This window comes from Gavia stellata, chromosome 9, assembly GCF_030936135.1.
Source record: "Gavia stellata isolate bGavSte3 chromosome 9, bGavSte3.hap2, whole genome shotgun sequence".
Taxonomy (NCBI): domain Eukaryota; kingdom Metazoa; phylum Chordata; class Aves; order Gaviiformes; family Gaviidae; genus Gavia; species Gavia stellata.
Window position 1 is genome coordinate 671,470 of NC_082602.1, and position 21,682 is coordinate 693,151.

General features: G+C 44.2%; 1 protein-coding gene across 1 annotated transcript; it reads right to left on the bottom strand.

The window, feature by feature from the left end:
- Positions 1-949: 949 nt before the first annotated feature.
- MINPP1 (multiple inositol-polyphosphate phosphatase 1) lies at positions 950-21,279 on the bottom strand. Its single transcript, XM_059821303.1, has 5 exons — positions 20,715-21,279; positions 19,354-19,542; positions 18,367-18,464; positions 16,434-16,567; positions 950-1,700 (listed from the first exon to the last, which is right to left on the bottom strand). The coding sequence occupies exons 1-5, from the start codon at positions 21,277-21,279 to the stop codon at positions 1,301-1,303; spliced, it is 1,386 nt and encodes a 461-aa protein (XP_059677286.1). The 3' UTR covers positions 950-1,300.
- Positions 21,280-21,682: the final 403 nt, after the last annotated feature.

The following is a 21,682-nucleotide window of genomic DNA, read 5'->3' on the forward strand; positions in this document are numbered from 1 at the left end:
CCCTCTGGGCGATGGAGGAATTTATATCTGACTTAATTATCCAGACATGTCTGAAATACAGTATCTTCATTTTTCTTTTTTCTGCCACACTAAAACACTTTCCAACTTTCAGTAGCAAGTGAACCTACTTTGAGTGCAGTTGCTTTAAAAGATCACTAGTACTTGTATGCAGTTAATTTCTTTAAAACCAGCTTCATTTGAAGAACAAGGTGGCATATCAGATGCATAGGGCCTATGTAAGTGACACCACGTTCGGTGCCTTAAAGCTAGCACAAGTCAAGTCTCAGCCAGATACTTTTAACAGCCCAAAACCCGCCTGGATTTACGGTTAGCAACAATCCCACTTCAAGCAGGAGGCTGGACTGAAGACCTCCAGAGGTCTCTTCCAACCAGAGCTGCTAGAAAAACTGTCAGCACCTGAGCTGGACCAAGATGTCCATAGCTGTAGCAGAGCCTAACCTGAATGCCCTAGCCCAAACCTTTAACACAAGAAGTTGATGGTGTCAAGTGAAAGGACACACCAGATTACTTAAGAGAAAAACTGCTGCATCTCCCAGAGCACCTTAAAGGAAGAGTGGCTACTTCCCACCCCCTCACTTTTTTTTTCCCCCCACTACTTCTTTTTAAAGATAATTTACTTACCCAGGAAGCTAACTTGCTATGTGGGATGGGTCGATGACGACTAAGAATTTTTACTCCTAGACCCTTTTCAGGCAGATAATGCACACAGGAACAATGCAACTCCTCCTACTTTAAATGCCCAAGAAAGATGTTTGCGTGGTGCTGTCCAGGCAGAAGTTGGGCAGCTGTGGAGAAGGACTATGGACCATCTGCCTCCTGGAGGCTCAGGAAAAGGAGAAAAAAAGCTCACAGGTTTGTATTCGTGCCTGCTACAGGAAAAGAGTAGCTAGCAAAACAGGCAGCGCAAAGCAATCCTGAATCAGTCCAACCACCTTCAGCTCTGGCAAAAGTTGCCCCAGCTCTTAAATCCAGCTACAGCACATTCGTAAGAGGAATGACCAATGAAATTACTTATTCGTACGTATAAACATACAGGTACGCTTCATCTTGCATCACATATTTGTTACAAATGCTCAGAAACATCCCTGTTACAGCATTTGTTTTTGTAATTCTGCTTATGTAATAAATAAACAGTGCATTGAGCTAACTGAGACAACCCATCACTCTGCAAGTTTAGAAAGTCAACACAGCAGCAGCAAATCATCAAAAGTGCTTGTTCACAACGCCTGTCGAACGGAACCAAGGTCAATTTGCAGAACACCCACTCCATCTCATTCCCTCAAAGTTCATCAATAGCAGTCATATTAACTTTTGGTAATTCACATTCTTCTTTGAAGTGGCAGTTTTCCAGGATGTCCTTGTAATAGTCCTTGAGGTCCGCATAAGTAGAGATGGTTTCATTCGAGTGATGAAACACCATCAGTTTTTCATTCAACAGCATCTGCACTTGATACTCTTCTTTAGAGGTTTTCACTTGATCACAGTGGTAAAGCACAAATACCAGGTTGGCTGCATAAGGCACAATCCGGCCACTGCGAAATTTCCGATCCGTTTGTCTGATGTAATTGTTTGCCTTGAGAGGCTCGTCATCTTTGAAGAAACCCATAAGGGCAAGCAGTGGCTGAAGTGTCTCTGCATGTCCAACTTGTACAATCAAAGGTGAAGAAACAGGTTTTGAACTAAAAAAGAAAAAAGTGCAAAGGATGAGCAAGAGCCTGCGCTTTAAAACAAACATACCAACATATTGCACAGCTGTCAGCAATGAAGTAGACTTTGAACTTGTTTTACTCCAATGCCCAATAAAAACCTGTTTGGGAATTTCAGTATATTACAGACTTTTTTTAAAGCTTCCTAAATTTTGTCCCTGTTTAAGGTATTGGCTCTTACATAGAACATAAAAAGTTGTACTAAGTGTAGTTAGGCTACAGCCAGAGCCTAATCTAAATACGGTAAACAAAAGCCAGAACAGATTAATGGTGTGCGCCCATATATTCAGTACATTTCTCTGACTCCCTGCGTGAACATAGTCACTCGTGCTCTTCCCAGGTATGGGAAGATCTAGTGACCATAATACGGTTAATATACTGGGTTTGGATCAAATACAAGATTTTTAAATAGCATTGCCTCCTCCCATCAGGAATTTGAGAGAAGAGCAGCAAATCACCAAGCCAGCTGCAAGGCTTTGCTCATGTACGAACCAAGTGAAGCCCTTCACTAGATGTGACAGTCCCCTTTCACCGTCAGCACGGAGGAAGGCACGAGGACATCACAGTAGCTCATTATTTCTGTAACACAGACCCATTGCAAATACATATAGCCATTCCCCCATCATGGGCTGTGCTTGGAAAAACTCCGAGACTTTTTTTTTTTTAACCAAATAAGATTTGTACTACAAGTTTCACAGATTTGCTTTAGTACAAACCTCTGGCTAAAATATAACAGCTTTTCCCAGGATGCTGAGCTGTGTTTAATAGGATTGATTAGTCAGCTTTTTTTTTTTTTTGTTCCCTGGCAGATACAAAACGTACCTGAATGACAAAGCATAATGAACTATTAAGTGAGATCATCCAGGACACAATCCACTTCACAAAGACCAGTGATTTATCATTGAAACATACCCATTTTCTTTAGCTATTCTAAATACTTCCAGTGACACAAAATTTTTAAAGGTCTTTTTAATAAGCTTCTGCCTAAATTAATGCAAAGTGCAAAGAAGAGAAGCCCCCACATTATAATCATTTTAGACCTGGAAAGTTTTAAAGTTTTCAGCATTGATTTTGCTAGATTTGACGATCAAAAACCTTTTCCAACTGCCGTAATAAAGGATAAGTCACAATTCAGTTTCAAGATGAAAATTAAGTCTAAGTACAAACTTATTGGCACATTAAGAAACTAAAGTAAAGCCCTACTACCCTCTGACCTAACTACAACCACATGATTGCCTGCACAAACAAACAAAATACTGATTTAACACACAAACTGCTTCCCTCCCCAGCACACCACCACCAGTGCAGGACTTTAAGGAGTGTTTCTTGCCTACCTCTACAACCACCAATGCTTTTAACTGCGTATCGTGCTAGAACAAGAATCAGTTTGATAGCAAACTACTGCCTTCCCCCCGCCCCCAATACTGTTCAGCTGTTTGGAAGGTACATCAGCATTTACCAAAGTTTAGTCTTTAGACTCCAGTCACTGGAGGAAAACAGTTGTCCCTCTGCAATTTACTAGTCCAAATTATAAGCAGGACTATAGCTATTACTAATTCTCCAGAACACCGACTAGTCAAGAAGAAAATTATACTCCATTAGGTGTATAATACACAGGCCAGCAAATTAAGCCACTGATTCGTATCACAAACAAAGTCTAAACCGAAGACAGTTTGTGCAACAAAAGGTTACACATTGTTCAACCAAAGGAAAGATAAGAGCTGGCTAGCTGCATGAGGAAGCATCAGCCAAGATGAAAATCTGCCCCTTGCTCTACAGAAGGATGATAGCTTTTTGGGACCATCTCCAAGTGGCATTCAGAAGCCCAGGTCACTTCTTCAAGCACACGTAAATACACGCTTAGCTTTCATGAGACAAGAGGAGACGTTGGCAACGCTCCAGCTGCCAGTAAAGTCCACCCACAGATAAGCCACATCTTGATTGGCCTGAAAAGGGAGGCATCTCCTCTGCTCCAACCTAAAGTCTGAAGCAACTGAAAAATGGTTAACTGGGGGACTTGCCTGCAGATTCCACCTTTGATCAGATAAGCAGGAATTCAGTACGGGCACAGGATGGGCTCTGCACCACCAGCTCGATATAGCCCTGGTGTTTGTGCAGTCTGAAGCAGGCCTTGCACAGTTCTGCTCCCTGGTGAGCCTGCAGCTCTTCTGCCTATACTCCTTAGACACGTACGCACATACATGCACATAGCCTCCCCTTAGGCAAAACATCACTTAAAAAAATGTATCAGCAACCCGCCTCTGTTTCCTGTTCAAAAGAAGCATTAAAACCACAGAAGGGTTCTGTATGGAGGATGTTACATTTTTTCCACCCATGCCTTTGCTGCACCAAGAGGTGTACATTCACTACAGCCCCTCTTCCAGCTCCTCCAAAATCAGCGGTTCTGCCTACATTTCTCTGCTTGTTATTTATGACCCCTTCCCCCATTTTAAAATTGTAAAGCTTTTGGATCCTTCGACCCCTTCCTCTTCCCTTCCCCCTCCATTCCTTGTTCCCTCCTCTTACTCATTTACATCCTCCCCCTCCACACACACCTTCAGGGAAGTATTTTTAGGTTTTAGGACACATTCACATCCCTCCTGTCAGTCAACAAATAGGAACAGCAGCAAAAACCACATGCCTATAGAAGACAGAAGGCCACTCCTTTGACCTCCTGCAATTTCCAGCTCAGAGCTCTCCTGCGCCAGCTGTGGCTTCTATGTAATGCAGGACCTCTCAATGAATCTTTCCTTTGTCAAATCTCTCCTTAAATCCACGTACATCTCTAGCACACACAACATCCTGTGGCAAGGAGTTGCACAGTTTCACACACTGCTCTTAATTTTTTCTATTCGTAGATGCTATGTACCATTCAATCCTTTCTACTTACAACTTTGCAATAATATTCTTTCCAAGTTGAAAAATCCTACCTTAGTCATTCCACAATTTTTCCAAATGAGCTATATCATTTTACATCAGAGTATTAGAAATGCACAATACTCAAGACAGTAAGCTATGTCGTAAATCCATGCTGCACCCATGTTCTGTTTTCTTAATTCACGACATCTAACACCTCTTCTAGTTAGCTTACGGAAGTTGAAGATACTTCCAGACAACTATAATGACCTCAAAACTCAACTCCTGAACAGTAAGTTATTCCAGATTCTACCTGACAGATGATAAGAAGATAATTTTTACCATGTGGATTACTTCACAGAACCGCAATTTTCAAGCCCGGTTAGTCTTACAAGGTCCTTTTACAATCCTCCTAGTAGAAACAATTTATCTTACTTACCTTGAATAAAAGTGCTGCATTTGCAATGCCACTTAACTTCTCACCTCTTTTTCCCAGTCATTTACAACATGCTGAGCAGCCCAGATGCTTGCAAATCTATCTCCACTAGCGACCTGCCTCTGCTAGGAAAAATCAATCAGATATCCCTACCCTCCATTTCTTGTATTTTTATTAATTTTTTACCTACGTAAAGACCTTCCCCCTTAACCCTGGCTGCTTGATTTCTTTTGATAAGGAAACTTCTTGAAAGATGTTTGGAAATCATGACTGTGTCTCCCAGATCACCCTGACTGTATGCTTGCTGATCCTTCCCAAGAGCTCCAAGAGCTTTGTTTTCCTTTCAAGGAGCCATACTAACACTACTCTGGTATATCACATTGATGAAGGCGCTTATCAATGCTAGTCTCAATCGTTATTTCCTACTAGACTGGCTTGTAATTCTGATTCTCTCCTGGAGCTGCTTTTTTCATTTTTCCTTTATTTAATTATTTTTTTTTAAGTCACCACACCTGCCAGCCCCCACAACCTTTTCGGCTGAAACCAATGCGTACCGGCTGTTATTTCAGCTATTTCGTTCAAGTTCTCTTAGCACTCTTGGGGGAGTATCACCCAGCTCTGGCAACTCGACACGTTTCCATTTCGTCCCAGCTGCACGCCCTTGTACACATGTCTGCTTCCAAATGTGGTGGTCTGTTATAGTTTACTAAGCAAGGAAGCTAGTAATGCAAATATGCTGCTAAAGTCTCCAAAACAAGTGTTACATAGGCATTATTCACTCCACGTGGAGTGGATTTCACACACCCACCCGCAAAAAATGTTTCAGAGCTGCTAAGTAAAAAAATAAAGAAAAATTTAATATTCTGGATGTCAGCGCTGGCTTTAAGCAAGGTTTGGCTTTACTTTCCAGCTGATGCTAGCAGGAATTTCAAAATGGAAGTAAATCACAAAAGTATGGTTAACTTCTTGGTTAAAAAAAACCAGCAAGACATACATTTCCAAAACAGGAAACGAATTATAGCATATACACATACACAGAGAAGTTTTAAAGAACAAGGAAAGAAAATCTCATGAAGACAAAAGGAGGAATAAACAAGGCGCTCATTCTCACTGTAACTTGTGTTTTTATTTCATCTGCTTTAGTCTCATGAAATCCTCATGCTGACAGGCCAAACCACCTTGGGAGAGAAAACAAACCTCTCCCACTCACAGCTATCCCACCGTATTATTTTGACGAGAATTAAAACCATTTCCTTACACGGTACAATCCCAAGTTTTCAATAGCCTCTTTAACACAGTATACTTAGTTTCTCACCAGCCCTGGCTATCTGATTTCTAAGACTACTCAAGCACTCCCTGTTCAGTCTCTGGCGTCATGACTCCAGTTCAGATGTGCTTTCATATCATCTAATAACGACAATAAAAATTGCCATTGAGGTTAAAACAGCAAGAGTAATATTATTACTTATGGGGAAATCATGAAAAATTGCCTCTTCAGAGCATGTACACAGGCAAAGGTTACTACTGCCCCTACACTTCTGATAAAGTAAAGACAAGAGCACACAGCACAATCAACAAAACACAGATAAATTCAAAACAGTAGCACAGGCTAATAAAATATTAAATGGAAGGCCTGAGGTTTCCACACTCAATCTTCTTTATGATCAGTTCATGACTCAGCATCATACAAAGTTCTCAACACTGTACTCTGGCAACTGCTAATGACATTTCAGATCACTTTTTTCCTCCCTTTTACTTAGTAGTAAATTACTTCGGAAAGCACACTGATCAGTAAGAAAAAAATAAATCTCATGTCCAACTTTAAAGGGAGATGAAGAGACTGTGCATAAAACTTTGCCATAAAAATATTAAGAGCTTGTCTGAAAGTGATTGCTGGCAATTGGTTTAATATTCATTTTATGGGGCACTGCCAAACAAGCACAAGTGGCTGTCACTACGCAGACCACGAGCAGGGTTCACTGAAGAGATATGTCGACTTTAGCTACTGAACCGTCCACGCTGTAACCTTCTAAGTAAACCTGACCACAGCTGAAAATGAAGAAGTTACTGAACAATTCATCAGCACAACCCCGAAAGCTAAGTCTCACCATGGAAAAAAAGGCACCGTGGAGAAGCACAGACATAGGATTTATCATTCAGGCAAATTCTAGTTCTCCTTAATCTCAGCAGATTCAGGTTTAACGCTGAATCTTCTGCATCAGCTCACCCATCCTCAACAGTAGATTGTTCCTACTCTTCCTAGGACTACTGATACATCGCTTTAGATATGAAAGAATCGAACTTTCTTTTAACCAAAGTTTGTTTCCTAAGCACCAACGTGAGTTTCAGCTAGAGATAACCCAAACCCCAGGAGACAGTGGGACAAGAGGAAACATTTCCTACAGCAAAGCTTAACTGGCCAACCTTCAAACCTCATGTAAAAATCCCCCCAAAAATTTCAAAGAAGGTAAGTTTTAACAACTGTTAAACAAGCAAGCTTAGACTACATTCTGTCCTTTTTCTCCCCAATATGAAAGCCAGGACAAAGGACTCAACAACCTCTATTTTCAGCTATGCAATGAATTCTCCATCCTTCCCACCTCCCTCCGTGATTTATTTCTGGAAAAAGTGGCTGAAGGAACCCTAAACCTCCAAGGAAACAGCAGAGATCAGGGAATGCAGTAGCAGTGGTGGGACTTGGAGGGCAGCAGAAATACTTAACAGTGGTGTTGCTTAGAGTGTTATCACCAGTGAAAAGAAGAAAAAAGAAAATTAAAATCTGTCAAACAGTATTAAGTCCTCATGTGTCAAAACCTCCACCTTAATTAAACAGTAGAACAGAAGAAAGCTGTGCTCATTCATTTCCAGAATCAGTACCAACACAACAAAATGCCACCACAAATACTGACTGACCAGACAAAAATTTTCTTCTTTTCCAACAAGGACATAAATGAGTTCACTCACGGCACAGACAAATTTGAAAAGCTGACAAGACTACACAAAACTCTTCAAACCCTGATTAAAAGGCTCTTATCTAGTCCCACAAGAGTTAATCACCCAAAGCTAACTAGGCTTCACTTCATTTCACTTCTGAGCTTCTGCAGTTTCAAAGGCTCTTTTCTGTATGATCCCACCTCTCACGTTCTTACAGACCTCAGAGATTAAATGCGTTACTGCAGCAGCATTGTGCTGCTAAATGCTGAACCATCATGACAAGCCAAAACCAAATCAAGAGGGTCATGCTGCTTGTCAAACCCTTCCTGCCCAAGATGAATACTGGTTACATCAGTCCATTTGTGTGTTAGTTGCCTAGGTATTGTTTTGCTTGGTTTTTAATTCCTTAGATAAAAGGACATGACTCTCTAAAAGTTGCTGAGGTATCTTTTCAGAGCAATTCTGAGCAACCAAGTATTAGGTAGTTAATGTGAGATTAAGTACGTTCTGGGAGGTTTAAAAGGCACAAGCAACACTTCAAATATCTAGTTTTAGGCAGATAGATGAGAAGACACGTTCCCAGGGGAGCCCCCCTGGACTGCCCAGGTACCCAAGAGAAGTCGGCAAACACACACGCACTCCTCAGAAACGCAGACACAGGGATGCTGCTGAACGTGCTACAAGGACCTATGGAGAATTTCATGTCTCTACCTAGTTTCCCCAAAAGCACCCTTTAATTATGTCAGAAGCCCCATCTTTGAAAGATGGGGCTATCAAAACCAACCATACAATATGATACAAAGCTGCGGTTTGAGACATTTATGGTTTATTAGTGGAAGTCATCCCATTTCTCCGATTTTCTGGAAATTAAGTCAAGACCTGCATATTTTTCAGTTGTACTAATGTAAACTGTGTGGTCTATTGAACCATACAGCTGGCACATTGTTCTGTGAATACATGAACATCTTATTACAGGGATCAGTTTACCCATCACACGCACACCACCTGTTCTCCCCTCTGAACAGATATACTGAAGTCAAGCAATTTATTTTTTTTGGTAAGTTATATATCACTATGTAATTAGCAGATAAGGTGACAAGCATTTAGTCCAGAAGCTTTCATCAGAGGCTCTCCCAGTACCCCAAAGAGCCAGGGGACACAGTGGGGACACCCCTGAAATGGCCCTATACAAAGCCACATATATATAAAGCCTCCGTGCCCTCTTGAGAAAGGGACCCTCTGGGGAGCACAGTACCCACACCTCTGACCTGGTTCTGCAAGAGGTGCTTCATACCTCGAAGTAAGCCCATATAGTACGCATCTGGCTACAAACTGGCACTTCAATTAATGTAAATTACATGTCTACATGTCATAGCCCTGGTTCTCCTTCAGAGTTGCTCTGCTACTGGGTGGGTGATCAAACACACTGGTGTACAACTCTCCAAGGGATGCAGGATATCCTGAACCTGCTGGTGCACCCAGAGAGCCAAGAACCTGTGCTGTGCAAACGTGGGATCCCAGCGGCAACCAAGAAGTTTTATTAAAAGAAATGGCTAAACAATTTGGATCTGAGCAAAAGGGGTTTTTGTAAATCTGATTATATCATTTCTACTGCATACGTGGAAGCGTTTTGCTCCGTTCCCTTTGTACGTACTATAAAAAGATAGTTTTGAACAGTTAATTGTTTTTAGATCGTATATTGAATTCTTTTGTACTGAGTCATAGTTTTGAAAAGAGCAATTAGGGCACAGTAGTAAATGACTACAGAAAGGTTATCAATTGTGTTGTGAACTGACCTGCAAAGAGGAAGGCAAATTACATGGAACAATAATAGCTCCCTATAAATTGGCAAATTAAGTTGTTTACCATATGGCTTAGCCTGGTATAACTACAAAGATCACCTTCACCTGATCTTGAACTACATTCAAATTCAAGTAAGTCTGGTTTTTTTTTGGTTTTCTTTTTTTTTTTTAAATACCTTGAACCTGCTTACTCTCAGAGGAAACCACCAAGTATTTTGCAATGCGTATGTGCAGCTAGGTTAGTATTTTCAACCATTAGCCGCATACTTTAAATACTGAGATGGCTGCACAAAGCATACCTCCCAGTTTCCAGAGCCTTATGGTAATCCATTTGGACAGCAGAACTAATAACAGGTATTTCATATTCCCTTTCACAAGCAAGAAAGGCAGGCTTGTTAAATATTTGAAGCTAGAAGAAAAAAGTATAAAACAGCTTTAATGAATAGCCGATATCCTTAAAGTGTGCCACAACCAATTTTCAAATCCACCCCTGCCCAAGTGTGTAGCTGTTACGGTTTGGTTTTTTTTTTTTTTTTTTTTTTTAGTACGATTATCAGCTTCATATTGCATTAACTACAAAAATACACAGATTTCTCATCAACACACACAGTTCCTGTTGGCAGAACAGCATTCCCGGATCACAGATGTGAGGCTCACCTGGGCATCTCACAGAAACCTGAAGCTGAAAAGCAATGCACCTCTTTATCCCTTCCACATACAGTTTTCCTACAGATTCATACCCTACGCTGTGACAACAGGGGCTTCCTCCTGCAACCGTAGTGTTTCCCCTTTCTCCTCCCAGGTTCCGCATGCCAAGACTCCCAGTAAGGCGAGAGGGCAGCGAGCAACGGGGCTGAGCTGGCAGTCCCATGCAACACACAGACCAGATGCGCCTCTTGAGGAGGGGTGGGGGCCATCAAGTCTGAGGTTATTCCTACCGTCAGCACTCTGTTAGGTGGGGGAAGAAAGGAAAAAAAAAAATCATAATAGGTTTTGGTCACTAGCCGTAGGCCACACGAGCCACAAAGAACTCAATGCTTCTTCTGAGGTAAGGTGATACTCAATGATTGCTCCTCTACATTCCCACGTTGAGGCATCTCTAAATACCACAGCTTTAGGAAATTGGACACTTTCTAACTGTTTAAACAGATGCTAACTGGTAAGAGCAGCCTTTCAAGGATTATTCCACAGTAGCACAACTGCAAGTGACATTCACGCGTGTATCACTACCTGGCAGTTTTACCAATACAATGAAGAGCAGGGACACTTTCAGTAAGGCTTAGGCTCCAGAGGGGGGGAAAATCCAACTGTTTAGCAAAGAGTATTTCCCCATCACCACCTTTGCCACATAGTTGCATAGCCTGACTCTGTAGTTTCTGTTTGTAGCAGGAAGACCTGGAAAAAAAGCAATTCTTAAATCTTCACAAAAATGAACTGCTTTATGGACTAAGACAACTGCCTAAGTATGCCATTTCAGTACAACAAATCACCTGGTTTAACTTTATATTCAACTCTTGTAATACAAATTTTCTTAATTACCCAAAAAATTGTATGGAAGTGATAGTCCTGGCTTCCAACCTCTTCCTGGAAATGAGACCACAACATTTCCTTACAGACTGGTAAGAAGGTATGGAGGAACATGGTCCTGAAAGGCCCAATGCAACGGTGGTAAAGTCTCAAGGAGTAGATGCTTTCTACTGAAGAATTAACCTTTATGAGACATTTATACTTTATCGCTACTGAGGGTGCAGAACAATAGGTCCACACAGGGGTGTGCTAACAGTAGGTGGTCACTAATACAACTACCGACAAATTCAACATCAGGCCCAAGTTCCTGTTAGGTATTCCGACACCTTTCCACCAGCCCTCTGGATGGGGACAGTTGACAAGTATGAAGTGAAAATCCCTTTCAAAACCATCTTGCTGTACAGCAAGACCTACACAGAAGAGACTATTGCTAGTTTAAACTAAACATTCTGTTGGAATTTATGAGGAAACATCCTAAAAAATGTCTGAAACTTTTGCAATGCAAATTGAAGTTGGGACTAATTAGCCATAGGTGTTTCTTACCAGCTTCATCATTTTCTTAAGGACAGATGAATCAGTAGAAGATATTTTTCCCAGAAGGAAGAAAAGTAAGCTTTAACAAAGTAACTAATAAGGCAATTAAGGTCAGTGAGCAATCAGATTGCAAGGTCAAGGAACATTGCACAGAAGAAACAGGGTTACAATAAAAGCAAGGTTTCTCTTTCTAATTCAGCTGTAACTAGGAATGAAAACAGGACAAAGCTATTGAATATAAATACTTAAAGTATGCTATAAAAATGCAGCATTGCCAACACTGTTCTCCACTGCCAAGGCTGGAGCAGAACAGATAATGCAGGTCCCTCAGCTTCTTGCTGGAACAGAAATGCTCCCCTTTCTGTTTTTGGATAGTCCAATCTAAGCTTTCCAGAAAGAAAGGAAAACTTGGAGCAAAGATAACTCTGGAAGTAGATTTGTTTTTCTTGAATTTTTAAAGCAAACAGCCAGTTACAAAACAACGTTAAACACTGCTAAACATTCCACTAAAAGACATTTCATCATCACAAAGGTTCATTTTCTGAGTAATGAACTGCTGCAAGAGTATTTAACCTAGAGTATTTAACCTGTTTCTTTTAAGTTGCACAATACCATAAAAAGAGAGACACTCGTGCACACACATATGCACAACCAAACATTTTCTACAGTTATTAACACAGGCATATATTTTTATTTGTATGGTTTCTTCTTTTCAGCTCTACTCTCAAATTGCCACGGGATCCAAGATAAGTCTCTCTCCCTAGATGAAAAAAGCACTAGTTGCACCTCCGCTCTCCAGATTACAAGAGACACAAGCTGTTTCAGTACATTGGCGGTGGCAGATTTCCACATATTCTGAAGTGCACCGGGTTACCCGACTCAGATTATACTGAAGTCTTCAGTGCTTTAAGACTGCCACCTCACGTTGTGGGATGGAGTGACAACGCTCCTTTTGTACAAGGCAATGCACTTCGGAAGCTTTCCGTTCCCATTTGGGATGATGCAGACTCAAAAGACTGCTCACCCATCTTCGAATTTAGCAAGATTTTTAGGGTCCCGATCCTTTACACACATGCATAAACTGACTACCTGCTTTCCTCTCTGGTAGCAATACAACCCAAGAGCCCCGGAGATTGTAACCAAACTTCTGCAGCTAAAGCTGAAAGACAGGATGAAGTTATCCGGGTCCTTCCACGCTCTGCCTCAGACACCTGCTTTTCCCCAAGGAGCCTCCTCCACCTTGTCATTTAGTGACTGCTGATCTGGTTCTCAATAAATCAGAAGTACATGTATAGATTTTGTCAGCTATGGCTTTTTTTATTATTATTAAACTTACAGGGATACCATATATAGTTGAGACACACAGCTGCAACTAGTGCATGTAAGTTAAGGATTGTCACTGTTCAAAGCATAAATTACACCAAAAGGAAACAAAACTGATCACTCTCTAATGAGTCAAGCTGCATTTAGAAGGTTTTTTTCAGATTTCAGAAGGACAGAGGGACATTAAGGGTCTTGCTTGTCTATTTTTAGTTTTAACCTGCACTTCTTCCTCACCTTCTCATTCCCAGTTCTTACTTTCGCTGCTCGTAGGGACAGACACCCAGCACATGACAGAGGCAATCGCAGCAGCATGCTTGTCAATCTATTCACAGTTGGGTGTTAATTACCTGTGCCCTAATGTATTTTTCATTTAGCTCTCTAGTAGGCTGAAGAAAGGATGCAGTGAAGAAGTTTATTTAAAGGGTGATCAACCATAACTGCTGCTTTGACTCCACCACTACCAAAATGAGAGGTATCACCAACTTCCACACAAGCCTAAAATTTCCAGATGCCAGAGTAACCATTTGACAACACAATTCCTTAAACCAGCTTGGCTGGAGAGGGGTCACTATCCCCAGCCACCCACCTTCAATTCACAGCAACTCCTCCCCAAAGCCAAACTTCATGTTTGCAACTGCCAGGTTTTAACCCATACATGGCAAAACGAACAGAGGTGTCTCCTTTGTGCTGGCTGGTGCACAGCACAGCTAAGATTCAGAGAGGCCCTGACCGCCGCTGCCACGCAATGCGGCAGAGTCCTGTATGCTCCCACCCTCGGCTCTCATTTCCAAGCCTGTACGGCCCCGTTCCCTGGGCTCACAGAACCATTAGAGCAGGACCAAGGCACTGATCTGGACGAAAATGTTAGGAAAGTCTACATGTACATCTCAAAGGCAAATTTTCAAGGCATTTACATTCTCGCATACTAAGCCGATACTCTGTTAAAAACAGACATGTCGGTCTGGTTTTCCAGGTGAATCCCAAAGATAATTAAGATAAACAGTACTCGTACTGTTTACCTAGTGATAACTCCACTTTAGATGAAAGAAACAATGTCATATATGATTTTAAACATGACCTCAACATTCCTGCGTCACTCAGAGCCCCAGTGACAAACACAGGGTATATCTCTGCATCCCACACTAAAAGACAGCAAAAAAGCCACCTGACTATTTGAGAATAAGGCTTCAACTGACTTAACACACAGTTCTTCTACCACTGTTAATGTCCCACTTGGATCCTCAGCAAACTTTTAAAGGAACAAAACTTCTTTTCTGTCTTCTCTGCTATAAAAAGGTTATAATCAATCATATGGATCATTCCTCCAACCCAAAATGCAAACGTCACTTCTAATTGCAGTCTGCCGACTAAAACAAAAGTCTTCCAACAGGTTATCATGTAAAAAATACATATAGCCAGCCTCAAGTATCTGTGACTTATAGTTTTCTTTCTGAAATATCAAAGCCATTAATTTCATTCTGCTGGGTGTTAGGTAGATCTACTTTAATATGTTGACTACAGAAATAAAGTCCCAAAGATGCTAGGAATGCAAGAACATCCACCACGTGTAAATAATGTTTACGTATCAACACCAAAGCTGAATTTGCTGGTTATAAGTTAAAGTTATTTAGAAATTGGTTTCTACCAAGTATTTAACGGCACAATATTTATACAATCTTACAATCACATCCTTTATAAAAGTACACGGTATCAATATTTCCACACTTATCTGCTAAGGTATTAGTTCATGTGATTGATCACCGAACTATGAATTTATAATTCCTCATTTTGCAAGACGAGCATGCACACAGATTGTAAATTAATTCTCATGTGAACACGCTGCATTTAAGCCTAAAGCAGCTCTCAAAAAAAAGCAGATTACCAGCAGATGAAAGCAAATGCAGGTAATTTTGTGACACAAACATCCCAACCTGGAAAGCAAATGCAGGTAATTTTGTGACACAAACATCCCAACCTGGAACTAAAGCCTTTGTTTTCTCCATGCCACAACAGACCCCAGCTTCATTCCTGTTTTGCTTCTCCCCACCACACCGATTCACACAAGACAAGACCAACACTAAACAGATACTGAATCACGACTGCTGACTGACACCAGCTCATAGGAGTAAACCACACACAAGAAGAACACAGGCATCTCATCTCTAATTTTTAAGGAAGTATAGGGATGCTTATATCCTGACACTATAAAGGCAGTTCTGAGGACTGCACAACTCGGGATGGAGCACCACTGCCATTGTTCTTCCACTGACACAACATGAGTGTTGTCAAATCACGGCAATAGATGAAGACAAACCACTTTATCAGACCATCATCCTTTGAAGACGCCTGGTCATTGCATCTTCAAGTCTACTAACAGTTACTTGCAAGGCCTAATACCTTCTTACTGCTACAGTGCTGTTCCCAAACTACAGCTTTGCTGTAAAAGAATAAGGACGGGAAACTAATTATCCTAGACAGAGTTCTCAGACTGGCCAGCTGAACTACTGACTTTGGATTCATGCAACAAACCAAGGCATTTATGACGGCTTCAGGACAAAAATGTCTTTCTCCCATTCCTACAGGGCACCCAGTATATCGCCTAAAGTTTGCCCTTCCCTAGTTACAACGAAGCAGGTTCGTTACAAGGCTGGTTTTCTGTTACAGCTCCGGTATCTTGGATCCTGCAACAGGCCATTCTGGTCTACAGTCAGTAAGCATTTGGATTGATCTCGAATAATTATTTTTCTGTAACTACATTTCAGTACCTTTAATCTGAACAGAAAGCTTTAATAATGCAAGATACTAAAATCAAACACATGCAGAAAGAAAGCAAGGCTTCCGTGCTGAAGTGCTTAAGCGACCAGATCACAGAACGTATCACGGGCATGCTTTCAACCCACAGTCTCCCATTTTCACCACAAACTGTTTTTTAACAAGGACATTTTAAACAAAAAGCTCATTGTTTTAACTCAACAGCCTCTTCCCAAACTGCGCAGGAAGAGAACACCACTATCAGACACAGCAGCTCGCTGTCCCTTGAAGGCTTGTGTGGGTCAGTAAGTTAAAAGATATTAGCTGGACACAAGAGCATCAATGGAAGAAAAAAATATATACTTTTTACAGTAATACCGCTCTATTAAAAATTTGATCCTCTCCATTAAAATTCTCCTAGCTCAGACTCTCCTAACACTGTTATGTTTGGAAGTAAAGTACTTTACTTCTATTCATGTTAAATCCAACTCAGGATTGACCACAGAAAGCTTGCAGCCAAAGCACAATAGCCTTTTTATTTACCTTTTGCTCTCTTCCACTGCTTTGTCCAAATGCTGGAAGATATCTTGGAATAAAATGCAGCTGGAGCGACTATTGATGTCATAGCCATATCCTCTCTTCCAGTATTGCTTCAGGTCATTCAGGTATTCCAGTACCTAAAGTTGCAGAGTTCACAAGTTTTTATTATTGCACTAAGGAAAAACAAAAACCCCACAACCTGGAGCAATGACGCTACCATGCACTGCATGAAATCAAAAATTCTTTGACACAAAAAATACCCCTAAACATCAAGGCTCCAGTTAAAACCGCTTCAGCATAAAACCAGACGCAACAGATCAGACTAAAGAGCCTAAATTCAGCATCTTGTCTCTGATCACGCTCATAATCAGGCCTAGGAAAAAAGCAGGCACACTTCCCCAGACTCCAGTAATTTTCAGCCCCAGGCTTTGAGTCCTAAGGTGATTTTCTACAAATTTAATAGACTTCAGTGGACTCTCTCCCACAATAAGCCCATCTCCCCTTTGAACGTTCCAAGTTTTAGACTTAATAATACCCTGCAGCTCGGCTACACACTGTATTAAAAAAAACCCAGTCTGTTGTGAACCTGCCTGCTGCTAGCTTCGTTTGGTACCCGTTAGGTACTGCACATGACAAGACAATCACTATCCACCGCTTTTTTAGCATTTCTGATTTTGCCTTATGAAGGTCAAAGATCCTTAGCTTAGTTAATCATTCTTCAGATGGAAGCAGTCCCATACCTTTAACCAAGTTTGTCTATTTCGACATTCTAGAGATGTGCACATATCTCAAAAAGACAGAACTGAGCCTTGGATTTATGTAAGAGCACATGATGCTCTCTCTGTTCCTTTTCTCACAATTCTAGCATTAAAGTTGGTTTTGATTCTTTTCGTCATTAACTTTACTGTAGCTGAGCCAGCATTTTCACGGATCTGTACCATCAAAATTTCACTTCTCAGTGACACAATGGATCTGAGAGACGGCCACCTCATATATGAAGTTTCAACTTGCTACCCCATACGCATCACTTCGCAGTGAACGCCATCTGCCACTGTACTGACGTGTAATTCACCCTCACAGGGCCCCTCTGCAAAGCCTTTCAAACACCCCGCATTCTTACTATCCCAAGTAACTCCACATAATCAGGAAGCTTTCCCACCTCGCTGCTAAGTTATTTATAAATATGTTGAACAGCACAGATCTCCGTAGAAGTTCATGGTGACCCTCCTCCTCTTTGAGGAGACAGCATTTACTCCTAACTCCGCTGCTCACCCTTAAGCCAACCACCTATCTACGCAGAGGCCTCCCCTCTTTCCCAGGAGTGCTAAGTTTCCTTAAGAGCCTCGCAGGGGCCTTACTGAACACATTTTGGAGTGCCAAATAAACAACATCACTCTTAATACCTCTCTCTCTTGACCCCTTCAAAGGGTACATCAGGTATTTATTGAAAGAAGAGGAACCAACGTAAGCCTCATTTTTCTGGGTTCTACTAGTCTTATTAACAGGCATTAGGTTTAGAGATCTGACAGCCCCCAAAACCATATAAAAAGAGTCTTAGAGGACCTAGAAGACCTCATCTGATGTCCCCTGGAATCAGGGCATTTTATCATATGATTATCATATGCAAAACAAAGCTGTCCAGAGCATTTCTGATATTACAGAAATAAAAGCATGTAAGAATTACGCACAATAGGAAGAGACCATTTTAATCAAGACAAATCAAGACTGCACCAGTGTTTAAGTCTGAACAAAGAAGGGTATTTCAGTCTTGCTGCTTGATTAATCCAGAGCTCTTTGGGGGACGAAAGAAGTGCTTCATAAAACTGAAGAATAAGGGGCACCCAACTTACAGCTTCTGGTTGGGCAAAAGAGTTGTATCTGAACACTAAGGCATCTTTCGAAGGCTTCTCAAGTATCTCTCCCATTTAGCACCTACCTTGGCATCTTCTTCACTGAAGAGTGAACACCATGGGGAGGTCACATTTTTTATAGCCAACTCGTATGAGCAGGTGAGAAAAGCCACTTGAACAAGATCTGCAATAAATCCAACAAACAAGCAAAAGATAAACCACTGCTACACAAGTAGCAACTTTCTCTCAACTTGCCTCTAAAATGAAATGTAATTACAATTTAACAATGCAAACAATGAAATCCAATAAATAATCGCCAGTCCAAAGGCCAAGGACCAGAAATAAACAGTTTTCAACAGAATTACTGCGCAGAATCCAAATTTCAGACTGCAAGCTTTTCATACTACATTGCTATAAGGGGGAAAGGTGAGCATTTCACATCAAATGCTGTACGTCTGCTGATGTACACGCTATAGGTGTCGATTGCTAGTGCGTCCTCATGACCACAAAAGACAGAAGAATCAACACCTGGAAGGTGTGTGTTCAATGCAGAGCGGTCTTTGACTACCACTACTCATCCTCCACGTTAGTGGCTGAGTTTGAATAGCAGCATGCTGCAACTTTGGGATTGCAGCTTTGGGGACATGCTGGAAACAACAGCAACACCTATTTGGGGGAGCTCCCCTCTTCTGGACAAGTGAAGTTACAACACGGACATACAAGTCCGCCTTTTCCTGAGGTTATTTGTGTGTTTGAATTGTAACAGGTTTTACAAAAGCTGCATCTGCTCGAGAAAGCAGAATTTAAAGAATAACACACTTGTATCCCTCCAAACAAAGGTAAAATTAATTTAATCTGTAGGAAAGATATTTTCAAACATCTTTTTCTTCTGACCACTGACTAAGAAGCATTCATTTATTGCAACACCAATATACATTTAGAGCCTCATTAGAGTCTGTGTCTCCAATTGGCAGCATATTTTAAATTACCCATTCTGCATAACCACACGGCATCTTGGGAGTTGTTCTTGGCCAGACTCGGAGCCGAAGCCACCTGTAATAGGCATTCATTACCTGCGTTCAACTCCTCCACTGGCAAACACAAGGCACTCGCGACCTTCTCCAAGACCTTCTTCATCTCCGGCCCCTCTTTGAAGGCATTCACCTGGCACATCGCCACATCATTCTCTTCCACCAAGGCAACAAACTTGGCGCAGTGATCGAAAAACCGCATCAAGGAATCGTTAACTTCAACTTCCACCTCTGAAAGCAAACACGGACCTCAGGGACACAGCTGGGGGAAGCATCACCGTCCCCAAGGGTACTGGTGTCCAGCCACCCAGACACCCGCCCAGGGACAGTCCCCCAGCCACGGCAGCGTCCCGGCAGAGGGGGACGTGGGGTGCAGGACTCCCTCTGACATGGGAGACAAGGGACTGGTCTCATGGCTTCCCTCTGCCCCGGGGCAGGGTAGGGCTGATGCAGCCCCTCCGGGAGTGCTGGGGATCCCTCAGGGAAAGGTGGGGGGGGTGTCCCTCAGGGAAAAGTGTGTCGGGAGCAGGGGGTGTCCCTCAGGGAAAAGTGTGTCGGGAGCAGGGGGTGTCCCTCAGGGAAAAGTTGGGGGGGGGGGGGGGGGTGTCCCTCAGGGAAAAGTAAGGGGGGGGTGGGTGGGTGTCCCTCAGGGAAAAGTAAAGGGGGGGGGGGGGGTGGGTGTCCCTCAGGGAAAAGTAAAGGGGGGGGGGGGGGTGGGTGTCCCTCAGGGAAAAGTAAAGGGGGGGGGGGTGGGGTGGGTGTCCCTCAGGGAAAAGTAAAGGGGGGTGGGGGTGGGGTGGGTGTCCCTCAGGGAAAAGTAAAGGGGGGGGTGGGTGTCCCTCAGGGAAAAGTAAAGGGGGGGGGGGAGTAAAGGGGGGGGGGGTGTGTGTCCCTCAGGGAAAAGTAAAGGGGGGGGGGGTGTCCCTCAGGGAAAAGTGAAGGGGGGGGGGGGGTGTCCCTCAGGGAAAAGTGAAGGGGGGGGGGGGGTGTCCCTCAGGGAAAAGTAAAGGGGGGGGGGGGTGTCCCTCAGGGAAAAGTAAAGGGGGGGGGGGGGGGTGTCCCTCAGGGAAAAGTAAAGGGGGGGGGGGGGGTGTCCCTCAGGGAAAAGTAAAGGGGGGGGGGGGGGTGTCCCTCAGGGAAAAGTAAAGGGGGGGGGGGGGTGTCCCTCAGGGAAAAGTAAAGGGGGGGGGGGGGTGTCCCTCAGGGAAAAGTAAGGGGGGGGGGGGGTGTGTCCCTCAGGGAAAAGTAAGGGGGGGGGTGTCCCTCAGGGAAACGTAAAGGGGAGGGGGATGGTGTCCCTCAGGGAAAAGTAAAGGGGGGGGTGTCCCTCAGTGAAAAAAGGTGGTGGGGGGGGTGTCCCTCAGGGAAAAAAGGGGAAAGGGGATGGGGGTGTCCGGGCTTACCGTCGCTGCCGAGGCTGAGGGAAGGCCCGAGCCCGCGGCGGAAGGCGGCGCCGCTCTGCAGGCAGCGGTGCTTGGAGCTGCTGGCCAGCACCAGGCGGCGGCGGGCGGCGAAGAGGGCGGGAAAGCGGGCGGCCAAGCGGCGAGCCAGGTGCTCCATGTCGCGCCGGCCCTGCGGCGCCAGCCGCCCGTCGAGGCTCTCCTCATACCACATCTGCCAGGCGGCCAGGTCGGCGGCGACGGGGCAGGATGCTACGGCGGCGGCGGGGAGGCGGAGGAGGCGGGCGTGCAGCTCGCCCAGGCGGCGGATCTGCCCGGCCGTGGGGTAGCGGGTGCCGTGGCGGAGCAGGGCGCGGAGCTGCAGCGGCGCGCAGGCGGCGGGCAGCCGCGACCCGGCCGCGGCGGGACCCAGCGACAGCGGGTCCCGCAGGAGGTGGGGGTTCACCTCCTCGTAGCGGGACTTGGTGCCGAAGTAGCCGCTCAACCCCGCGCTCGCCACCGCCAGCAGCAGCGACAGAAGGAGGAGGGCGGCAGAGGGGAGCGCCGCTGCTGCCCGGCGCGGCGCCATGGCGGCAACTGCGCGGCTCCCGCAGGAAGAGGCGGAGCGAAGCCGCCTCCTCTCGCCTTCCCCTCGCCTCAGGGGCCGCACCTCGACCCGGGCGGCCCGTAGCCGGGCGGTGGGGCCGCCCCTCGACCCGGGCGGCCCGTAGCCGGGCGGTGGGGCCGCCCCCGGGGAGGTGCCGGCCCTGAGGGGAGCCAGATTCCCTCAGGGCCGGCGCCCCCCGCCCCGCCTCGCCCGGGGAGGCGGCTCCCCTGAGGCCGGGCTACCTCCCCTCCGGGCTGCACCCATGTGGAAAAAAACCTGCCTTTTGACCCATTTATGGCTCCTCACGACGCTAAAGCCCCCGATTCTCGTCCCCACCTTGTGTCTGCCTCGGGCGGGCACCCGCCGGAGGAGGGGGCAGCCCCGG

Bases quoted from the DNA above. Each gene is read 5' to 3' on its own strand.
- MINPP1 (XM_059821303.1), bottom strand. From the start codon at position 21,279: ATGGCGCCGCGCCGGGCAGCAGCGGCGCTCCCCTCTGCCGCCCTCCTC. The intron at 19,543-20,714 runs GTAAGCCCGGAC...GTTTGCTTTCAG, and splicing joins CCTCAGCCTCGGCAGCGACG to AGGTGGAAGTTGAAGTTAAC. The intron at 16,568-18,366 runs GTAGGTGCTAAA...CTGCAACTTTAG, and splicing joins TCAGTGAAGAAGATGCCAAG to GTACTGGAATACCTGAATGA.